The sequence below is a fragment of the Acanthaster planci genome, linkage group LG05 (assembly GCF_054643075.1).
Source record: "Acanthaster planci isolate LZ-2023a linkage group LG05, COTS_SCS, whole genome shotgun sequence".
NCBI classification, from domain to species: domain Eukaryota; kingdom Metazoa; phylum Echinodermata; class Asteroidea; order Valvatida; family Acanthasteridae; genus Acanthaster; species Acanthaster planci.
Window position 1 is genome coordinate 3,710,087 of NC_141781.1, and position 11,005 is coordinate 3,721,091.

General features: G+C 42.7%; 1 protein-coding gene across 1 annotated transcript; it reads right to left on the minus strand.

The window, feature by feature from the left end:
- Positions 1 to 1,231: 1,231 nt before the first annotated feature.
- Positions 1,232 to 9,738, minus strand: LOC147799017 (uncharacterized). Its single transcript, XM_087136794.1, has 6 exons — positions 9,661 to 9,738; positions 7,211 to 7,364; positions 5,520 to 5,628; positions 4,795 to 5,021; positions 4,292 to 4,380; positions 1,232 to 2,947 (listed from the first exon to the last, which is right to left on the minus strand). Exons 1-6 carry the CDS (start codon positions 9,695 to 9,697, stop codon positions 2,850 to 2,852), a joined length of 714 nt encoding a protein of 237 aa, XP_086992920.1. The 5' UTR covers positions 9,698 to 9,738; the 3' UTR covers positions 1,232 to 2,849.
- Positions 9,739 to 11,005: the final 1,267 nt, after the last annotated feature.

The following is an 11,005-nucleotide window of genomic DNA, read 5'->3' on the forward strand; positions in this document are numbered from 1 at the left end:
ATGTTGCATGTGCCTCTGTACTTGTCTGTATTGATCCCAGATCACAAACCACACTGTGTTTGTTTCTGTCTTGTGACCACACTGTATTCGAAGAGGGACCAGCAATGCAAGGACTCACCACGGTTTCTAACTTGTCAGTCCATGTAAGACTTGAAGGTTTTCATGGTGAAAGAGCTATATGAGTAAAACGACTGCGGTTACACCATGGATCAATCTCTTTCTTGAGTATTTGTGGTTCTTAGAAGAACCAGAACCACACATACTCAAGAAAAAGATTGATCCATATCGTTTTATTCATTGTCAGTCCAAAGTTTTCAAAAATGAAAGTTTTTCACACTGTATGGTCTTTGGCACTGGATGTGCACTTTCATACGGATCACTGTGGTACTGTAGTTGTACTTGTAGGAACTAGACACAGATTGAACAGTGGTCATCATGGGGGCAAATTTGTCCCAATTGCTCCGCCTAAACTTTGGTAACAAAAAGAAATTGACCACTCGGTGCAGGGCCAGTCGGGCACACGAGCCACCATCCGTAAACCACTTGCCTCCTGGGTTTCCGGAACCGCGCACCTTGGGTTTGTATGCATAGCCAGGGTAACCAAAATCGGACAAAAGAGCTGGGCCTTGTAAAAAAGGACCACACTCGGAACAAAAGACCAAGTTGCTGGGATTTGCCATCATTTTTCAGTTGGCATTAGGGGAGTTAATCCATCATTGTTTTCAAACAGTATAGCACTGTTTACGGCATTCAGTGCCTGCGGATTATCAGCGGCGACAAAAGCGCTCCAGGGATGAACGATACCGTACCACTACATGCGAATCTGGCCACATTTGAAAAGGCGCCACTGGCATTCAGCAACACACTGGGCCAATTCTGGGAACAAAGGAAAGTATGCAACACCACACAATCTGGGCTCTTTTTACCAGGCAGCAGGCCTGGCTGAAATAATTGGGCGTCAGTGTAGGTTGCCTGTCAGATTAGAGTAGCCACCAGACAGTCATTCATGTGAATGTATACATCTAGTAAATGAAGTTATGAATTTTTGAAGAAATTGTGAAAACAGAAAATCTTGAAAATCCCCTGGGAACTCACCCGCAGGTGCACATTCCATTGGTTAAACGTAATCCACTGAAAGTGGTTTTCAACATTCCTTCAGGTGTAGTAACAATCTAGATGATATTTCTATGCCAGTATTTTACCACACAAAACAAATTCCAGATAAATCATATATTAGTCTTTCCTTTTATTTATGTGATGGGCCACTCTGCCTTACACAGTACAGAACCAGTGTTTGTGACGCCAATTCTTAAACACACTGTTTTTAGCTTCAAAAACCTCTTCAAAAGCTGTGTGCTATAATTCACAGCACGTCCCAAGCAATTCATATGCATTCAACAAACTGGAAAGGGTTTAAAATGTCAGAACATGTTACTGTTTGTGTGAAAGCTAGCATTGGGCCAGTTAGGTATTCCACCAGCGCTCTCCCACAATGAAGGGCGTGAAGGTCATCGGGATGCGCGTGCCAGGTCTGCCTGGCACGCGCATCCCGATGACCTTCAAAGTATGTGTGCGAACTCGCACACATACTTTGTTCCGGAATGTCCTTGCTGTTTTGATATACCAAACTGGCTTTTGGGAAATTTGAATTGTGACATTTTAATCAGGACCAATTATGCTAGAGTCCAAGTTTCACTCATAACTCAAAATCAGTAACCATTTAATAACTTTTTTTACACACTTTGTGGTGAGCCATCAATGGGATTTTAGGGTTAGAACATGCTTTGAATTACCATACGGAGTAAAGACAGGAAACCGTCAAAATCTAAAAAAGCAGAGCAACTTCTGAGAAAAAAGTTAACTGCAATCTCAATCATACACCCAAATGTTCAATCTTTTATATATGAACTGGAAGTCAACTATTTACAATGTAAATGACCATCTGCATCAAATACATGGATGTATCTCTAAACTGAGGCCTAACATACCTTAGCTTGAGCAAAAAGGACTCCTAAACTGCGCCAAAGTTCCTTTTCTAAGAAGCACAAGATATGTGTATGCTTCTCAATTTCAAGGATACAAACCCAGGATGTCGGGGGTACATGTACTGTACTTATGAACCTGTGAACTTTGCTTCAGTGCATGGTTTCTAGCCATAAAAGCTCTGAATGTAATTGTTACCACAAACAAATTGAGAAAAACCTCAAGTGAAGCTACAGAAAACTAGTAGCATGCAGTAAACACACCATTTTGTATGTAGCTATCAAACAATGTCGACACACATGGCCATGCTCACATACATGTAGCTCTAAATTATTTTGTCTTTGGAACTGGTGTAAACTACTTCAAAGTGGCAATGCGCAGAGGACCAGCCAGGCACAGTGTACATGTAAATCATATTTCGTTGGTGACCAACACCAGAGTTCTCTTTCCACTGCCATTTCCAATTTGCTCAGCTCTGTCAATCCTGGGCGTAATGTCATGACTCCACTTACAAAATAAAACAGTTTCTGTTTAAACAAAGTCAAGACTAGTGGTGTATTACCTTGTGATAATTAGAACAGCCAAAAAAACTCAGGAGACCTGTAACTTCAAAAATGTCGCTTTTTAAGACTATTTTGTTTCAAGAGTGCTCTTTTTATAAGGAGTTGGCAATATACATACATTCTTTACAGTAGCAAGGAGTCTCCGTTCTGTGTTTCTGTTACGGCTTCTATGCTAACAAACACAGTGCCAAATGTGATGTGTGAGTGGTGTCCAGTTCTGTGGTTGGCAAAGTCAACCTATTGGGCCCAGGCCGTCTTTCTGACCACACTGCTACGTCCGTTAGGTCTGGTCCAAGGACTGATCTATTTGCGATACCACATGGTGAGATTTTGGGCTCGCTTGATTTTTTTCTGGAGTTGAAGAACGCCATACAAGAGTGCTTCAGCAGTAGGTGGGCATCCTAAAAGATAAGGGAATCAATGACAAGTACAAAGTGTTTAATCCGTCTCATATCTCATATTGAATCTGTCTCTGTGAATGTTGAACTGAAGGGTTTGATAATGAACCAGAGTCAGACTCCATAAAATGACCTTGTAGTTAATTCCCTGGGGGTGGCAGTTTATCCAAATTAAGCCTGTGACCTTTGACTTTCTGGATTATTTCAATTCAAACTGAAACGTCTTCATCATTAGGTTTTGTGTATCTGTTCCACATCTGATCATTTGTGCAATGCTGAACACCAAAGTAACACTAAGGCTGAGTTCAGGCGACTTGTTCTCGTATGTTCAGGAACAGCTCGGAACGTACAACCGGTTATCGCTACTAGTTACTTGTAGCATGCAAGCAACATGCAACATGGCGGCGTCCTTGTACATTCTTTGAAAGTTAATGTTTGAGCTAACATCTTTTCCATTAAAAAAAATCATATCTGTCATGGAAACTTATTGATGTTAACTGTGCAAAACTTTCCATTGTCTCCAGTTTTGTAAGCCATCTCCATAGTTTTTGGAACTTTCCAAAAACCAAATCTCACAAGTTTTCCCGTGTGTTCGTGTAAAACCCTGACGAGGAAGTTGTGTGTGAAACTGTTCCAAGAACAGTGTTCTTGGATCACGTTTCCGCCGTTCGAGCGCGAGAACGCAAAACCTGTGTCAATAACAGGCCGCCCGAACTCCACCTTTATGTATAAGTTTTCTATCATTGCATACACGGTACACATAAATGTACAGAGAAAATTATTCCAGAAATACTGGAAATTCACTACATAGCGCCCTCAAGAGTATGTGCACACACCCTATGGGCCAAACTAAAGCCTTGTCCACATCAACCGGCTGTGGCTAAGAACGCAGAACACATATATATGGCAGAGTGGCAGCTAGCCTTTAACCAATGGCTTCCTTAAGCACCTATGTTACTTCAAGCCGCAGCCAGTCGGACACAGCATCAACTGGCTTTTCCATTGCTACTCAGTCCAACGCAGATGTGTCTGGCTATCATGGCTATACTGCCAGCCACCACGTGCAGCCGGCAGCACATGCACATGCTAGCCACGGACCTTCATGACTGGCCAATCTGTGCCCCTGCTTTCTCCTCATCGTAGCACTGTTGTCCTCTTTACTATAGAGTACCGGAGTGATTACGTCGCACAATTATGTGTGTAAAAGGCATTAGCATGAGAACCTGTGCGTCAACCAACACGCGCGTGTACTCCATTTGTTTGCACTGCACTTTCTGATTCACAGTGACATCACACTTTGCTACTCTGTAAGTCTATAAATAGGACAGAAACGTACACAAATCGTACCTGGTACATAAATATCCACTGGAACAATTCGATCACAGCCTCGGACGACAGCATAAGAATAATGGTAATAGCCCCCGCCATTCGCACAACTGCAAATAAATGTTGATTTGTACACCCATTCAAAATCCAGACTTCTCCTCATACATGTTCAAATTTGCATGCGCTCATCAATAATACACATTCTAAGTTGAACACATTCTGTTCAGCTATTGCTTGTTGTGTCTGGTTTTTATGCTATAGAAATCTTCCCCTAAAAAGGCCAGCTTTACACTGAATGAAGACAGAACACTGTTATCTGGTTCTTAAAGTAAGAAGAAAACAGGCAAGGGAAATTTATTTGAGGAAACCAAATCCAATATGAATGAAATGAAAACCATGTCAAAGGCTGGAATCGAACAAGGATCAACAGCAACCTTTAAAAACAATGCAACAAACTTCACAGGGAAATTCAGCTTTAATGAATAAATTAAAAACCTTGATTTCAACCTAAGGAATGATCATACCTTCCCATGGAAATGACCCATCTGGGCTCAGGCATCTGATCGTACACTTTCCTCAGAGCAGGAGCCATCTTGTTTGTCAGCGTGCCAGCCACGATCATCACGTCGGCCTGCCGCGGGCTGGCACGGAAGACCACACCGAATCGGTCCATGTCATAGCGTGGCGCTGCCATGTGCATCATCTCCACTGCGCAGCAGGCGAGCCCAAACAGCATGGGCCACAAGGAACTCTAGATTAAACAAAAAAGTGCAATCAATGTCCATTGAATACATTCAGAAGTGTAACGTACAACATTGCCACCAACAGTTTGCTAGCTAAAGTGACCCCAAAAAAATGCCAAGTTGTGAATGTCTGATGTTTTGGTCCTAGCAGAGTCTTTATCAAAAACAAAATGATGAGTTCACAGTAACAAACAAGCAGCATGGAAAAGAAGCACTAAAGCACCAAAAAAAATATGGAAAATGAGTAAATATGAAATGTGAACAAAGTTTCAAGTCAGGAATTTCTTCCAATCTGCTAAAACTCCAAAAATCTAGAGAGATTTGTCAAGAATCTGAGCTAGCTGGCTTTAACCATTTCAATCAGCTGCCTACAATAAATGGGCCACCAAAGAGAAGACAGAAGAAACTACTACAAATGGACAATATGTGCTCCACAAAAATTAATCAGATAACCTCTGTCATTCTGCTTTGGTCTCAAAATATAGGAGTGAAAAACAAGCGCATACCCTTCTTGCCCAGTTGATGAGGTCATCCATCCTGGCCACAACATACTCAGCTTTACTATCTTTGGGGGCAGGGACAGGGGATGAGCTCTTCTGTCTGTAAGGTACCAAGCTGACCCAAGATACAAGGAAAGAAATACAACTTAGTTTCATTTGGAGCAGTACTAATCTCGCCAACATGATCTAAGTGAATTCTTTACTGAGTCTTAAGGCCTTTTTTTCCCCGTAATTTCATATTGAAATTTGCCTCACAAGAATGACCAAACGCTGTAATATTTCAATACCTCGTTAATTTTGGCATGCTATTTAACACTGGACATGACGTGGGTGTAAAATGTCACATTCCAATAGTGCAAATCGAAGGACTCATTATTAGATGCGGTGACTTAACCACTTCCTGCCGGGGACTCCGGAATCGGAGACGTATGGTTTATATGCGTGGCTGGGGTCTCCGAACTCAGACAAAGGAAACAGGGCCCTGTAACAAAAGACCGTACTCCGAACAAAAGACCAGGCTGCTGGGCATTACCGACATTTTTCACTCTCAAAAGTGGCGATAATCCAGCCTTGTTTTGAAACTGTTTACCAGGGTTTGGGGCATTGAGAGCGAGCGGATTACCACCGGGGACAAAAGCACTCCACCACTGCAGTGATGAGCCACACAGCACCACTGCACACTAATCTGACCCCTATTGAAAACAGGTCAGCAGTGCACTGAGCCAGGTTCGTGAACAAAAGAAAGTTACATAACACCGCACAATCTGGGCTCTTTTTACAAGGCTGCAGGCCTGGCTGAAATACTCAGGTGTCAATGAAGGTCACCTGTCAACTTAGAGTAGTGCCTAAAGATTACTTTGTGTGGCTATAAACGAAATGATGTATTTTTGAAGGATTTTGAAAACAGAAGAAATGATAGTCATGCCGGCCCAGCATCATCAACATTGAAAAATGCCCCAGCATGAAGTGGTTAAAATTCATTTTGTCCGGTTGGGCCACAAATTTGGATTTTAAACATCCTGGTTGGGGGGGGGAGGAGACAGTACACTGAAGTCTAGCGGCAATACAAACAGGTGCGTGTTCCAACTACAACAATGTACGATTATGTCATTCATATACACTGCCTAAATTTCTCAGATGGAAGGTCAGAAATCAACCAATGGCTTCTTGCCATGATGCACTCTGAGATGGAGACATGTTCACTTAAATATATATCTAAATCAAATTTAGATATTAGAAATGACCGCTATCATGACACCAAATGACCAATGCATTTACTATTAGAAGCAGTGAGGGACTGCCCGTCTTCATCTGTGGGGTCAGGTTTTCAGTCTAATTCTGCTTCACTCTTAAAGAATATTTTTTAAACCTTGTTTTTTCACTTGCCTTCAGCTTCACGTTTGTGTATGAAGTCCTCTGAATCAAAACCAATAGCCATGATAGCTCAGTAGGGCTCTCAATTCTGCTCATGTAATATCAAATTTTCTAACATAAGCCTTTACGTCTGGGGCAAATTGCAAGAGCTGTGGTGGCGCCATGCTGTGTAACAATTTGGAAAGTACCTTGATCTGCTTAGCATGAATATGGGCCCTGATTTCAACAGCTATGCATTTGAAACTGATGATGGAGTATGAGGTCAGCCAGAATCAGGGATAAAGCCAAGATTAGGAGGAAAAAGGCCACTGACATGGGCATACCTCAGGTTGTTACTGGCAGTGTTCGTCACTCCTTGAGGCATGGGCTGCTTCTGATCGTACAAGGAGCGTACAGGCTGTGAAGTGGCTGTCAACTGCCGAGTGGGTAACGGCCCAAACCGCCCCATCCTCAGCATGAGGCTGCTGACCCGCCGAGCTGATCCAAAACAAAAAAAACAGAGAAAAATTGAGATTGTTTGGACTCCTATGCAACCTCCAAAACAACTGCAAATGAGTCTGACCGTACAGCGTAGTCTGACAGTAACAATGGAGTTCTACGTGAGTAGCTGGTCCTATAGCCAACTGGCTGACCTCTACTATGGGCAACCATCCATTATACATGTCAGTGTTATGCCCCAACTATAGCATCAGTCCCAACTAAAGTTGGGCCCGTCCCAACTAGAGTGCTACAGTTGGGCCGGCCCAACTACAACAGAGAGGTCCTGTGTGCATGATGTGCCCAGCATGTGCCAAAGTCATATTGTTTACAAATGTCATGTCATTGGTCATAGGGCTAAGTACCACATTTTTGATGAATTGTGTCAAGTGTGAGACACATTGACTTGGAGAATGTTGAGACATTTCCCACAGACATTGGTCAACAAAAGTTGGGCCAGCCCAACTGCAGCATACAGTTGGGACTGTCCCAACTATAGTTGGGACTTATGCTATATGGGGCGTAACATCAGTAAACAGTCTTGGCACAAGGGAATCTGGGAAGTGCACTCTTGGGAAAGAATTCCGAATACTGACACCACATCACACCCTGCGCAATATACATGTAGGCCTACCTTATGAGATGGCATGCCAGGTCTGAAGAATTGTTTTCTTTCTGAACAGGCTATTACGTGTTTTGGCACTGCGCGACTTATTACCCTTTTTTGCAGAGCGGGTCACAAACACCATTTCATGAGGAAACACTTGAATTTTTCAGACGAGTCTCATAAGGTTTAAGCATGGGGTGTCAATTGCCGTCCATATATGGAACTCCTTCTGTATATTTGGCTGGTGCCACCAAAGTTCTACTTAACAATATTTTCCCAGGTGTGCGCACAGTAGCTGTTTTTTGGGGCTTATCTAGCCCCACTAGTGTGACACGGATCACTCCCGATCCACCCTTAGCCACACATCCGTATGCGCAATTTCGTGTCGGCGAAATGAACATTTTTGGCGCACCCACTTATCATCGTGGGCGCAATTTCTTTTGCACACGAACATGATTCTTGACTTTTCTGTTTTCTAATTACTATTTATTGAATGATTTCACTCACGTTATTCAGGTATTTTCCAGTCTTTTTTCCTTTATCCATTCAATCTAACGGGCTCACTCTCACAGTCGCCATCTTTAAAATAAGGTCATTGAGCATTACGTCACTTGACCCCTCGTCATCTTAGCAGCTGTTCCATGTCAAGACATGTAATAAACGGACTGAGCGATAAGATACTACATGTACCAATGGACTCTTCCAAAACTTTGGCGGCAGTTTAGATGTCTTGACATGGAACAGCCATTGAGACGATGAGGGGTCAAGTGATGTAATGCTCAATGACCTTATTTTAAAGATGGCGGCTGTGAGAGTGAGCTCGTTAGATTGAATGGACAAAGGGAAAAAAGACTGGAAAATACCTGAATAACATGAGTGAAATCATTCAATAAATGGTATTTAGAAAACGGAAAGGTCAAGAATCATGTTCGTATGCAAAAGAAATTGCGCCCACGATGATAAGTGGGTGCGCCAAAAATGTTCAGTACGCCGACACGAAATTGCGCATACGGATGTGTGGCTAAGGATAAATCGGGAGTGATCCGTGCCACACTAGTGGGGCTAGGGCTTATCCAATCTTTAGTCAAATCTTAATCTGGTTCTACTCCACCATCGTCATTGCAACTTCATATTAACAAGGTCATGAACATGATGAAGGTAGGGAATAAGACGTTTTTATAATTTCAGACATTTGTGCCGAAAAAAATCCCCCAGTGCCACGAGTCAGGTGAGTTTGCTTGGACACTACTTTACTAGGCCTCGGCCCTACTTAAAATAAAAGGTATCACTCAGTTCAAGTCATTATTTAGGCCTAGGCATAATACATGTGTAATAAGTCCAATTGTTATGCATCATGTTCATGCACATGTCATGTCAGACATTAGCCCCATTACTAGTGTGGCACACACTCTCGCTCCCGCTCCAGGTTAGCGAGAGTCCGAACCATGGTCCGAAGGATGAATCGGGAGTGAGAGTCCGTGCCACTGTACAGACACAATCTCACATTCTCAGATCGTGTCTTTTCAGCGATTGTGCAAGAACTGGCCTTTATTGAAATGAGGTAAGATAAAAAAGTAAAGGCAGTATGCAATAGTCCTTCCTTAAATATGTCTTTTGCACCTTCTACTACAGCAGGTAGAAAGATAAATTCACTGAAATACACGATTTGGAAATTATACAATCGCTTACCGTGCAACGCCATTTTGTAATCAATTCTTGTAATCATATCGACCTTGGATAGACAATTGAGGGCGCCGCAGCTCTTAGACGTGCAGCGCGCGCAGTTAATTTGCATGTTGACATGAAGGTCCAGTCCACTAATTCAAGCCCCATTGAAAACAGTGTAAAATCAGCACCGTTCAGGGCCCAATATCATGCACGCCAACATCCCTGAGATTTCTGAAGCACAAATGAAATTCTTGTCTGGTCACTTATCTTTCGATTTCTTTTCAATTTTTTTATGGGTTAACCAATTACATTTTTAATTATTCCCACAAAACAAAATCACCCCCCAAAAAGTGATTTTTCCGAAGTCTGATTCCAGCCATTTTTCAAGTGGCAACCCTCAACTTTCTCGGGCACCTAGGACCATTTTTCAACCGTAGTTTTTAGCCCTTCTGCTCTCATATGAAAGCTCAAAGACCCAGGGAGTTGATCCCGGCAACGATTTGCACAATCTCACCATTTTGGGGGCCAAACAATCTCCTTTTTCCAAAGATACCGTGGGGGGCACTTTTAATGCTAATGACTTGGTCAAAAATTCTCACTTGAATTAGTGGTCTGCACCCTTTGAAGACAGGTAGGTCGGGTTGAACCACAACTTCAGGCCTCCTGCTTACTAGTGCAGACGTCTTGACCACTGAGCTTGCCGGGTACCGGGTCAGCTGGCCGGTCCGAGTCAGGCATGTCAGGTGAAGCAACGGGTAACTTGATAAGTTGGTTGCTTTCTACTAGGCTTGAAGTTTACCTCTAGAAATATTTTTGCAGGTTTCCAGTTGTCAATATTAGACAGTGTCCAAACCCGGTCTGGGAAACATAGGGGAACCAAACATAGACATCACTCGACGTGATTGACACTCTGACCCTGTACACAAACCGAATGAGACGAACATGCGTGAGGGTACAGATAGTCACCAGGCAGGTCCCTAATTTCACCATTTACTGTGATTTTGAAGTGTGAAAACCAAGGAAACTTGTGACAACAGGTGGCAAAATTAGGGACCTGGCGACGAAAACCTCACGTACATTAATTGAACAATTCTGTTTTAAGTACATGTAGGCCTGAAATTTAATGGTTCAATATTTCACTGCTAAATTTGACTTTTTCTGTTATCACTTTCTGATGACTTGTAAGGCACCGCAAAGGGAAATAAGTGATGTCAATAAATATGGCACTCTTCTCAAAACCAAAGCCTACCTCCTGCAGGTCAGTTCAGTCTTACGTTAGTCCGAGCCTGGAGGAAGGAAAAACGATTCCTTTAGTTGTCCAAGTAACAAGGACTGTACGTTGCCATAATGAGAGAAACACAGAAGG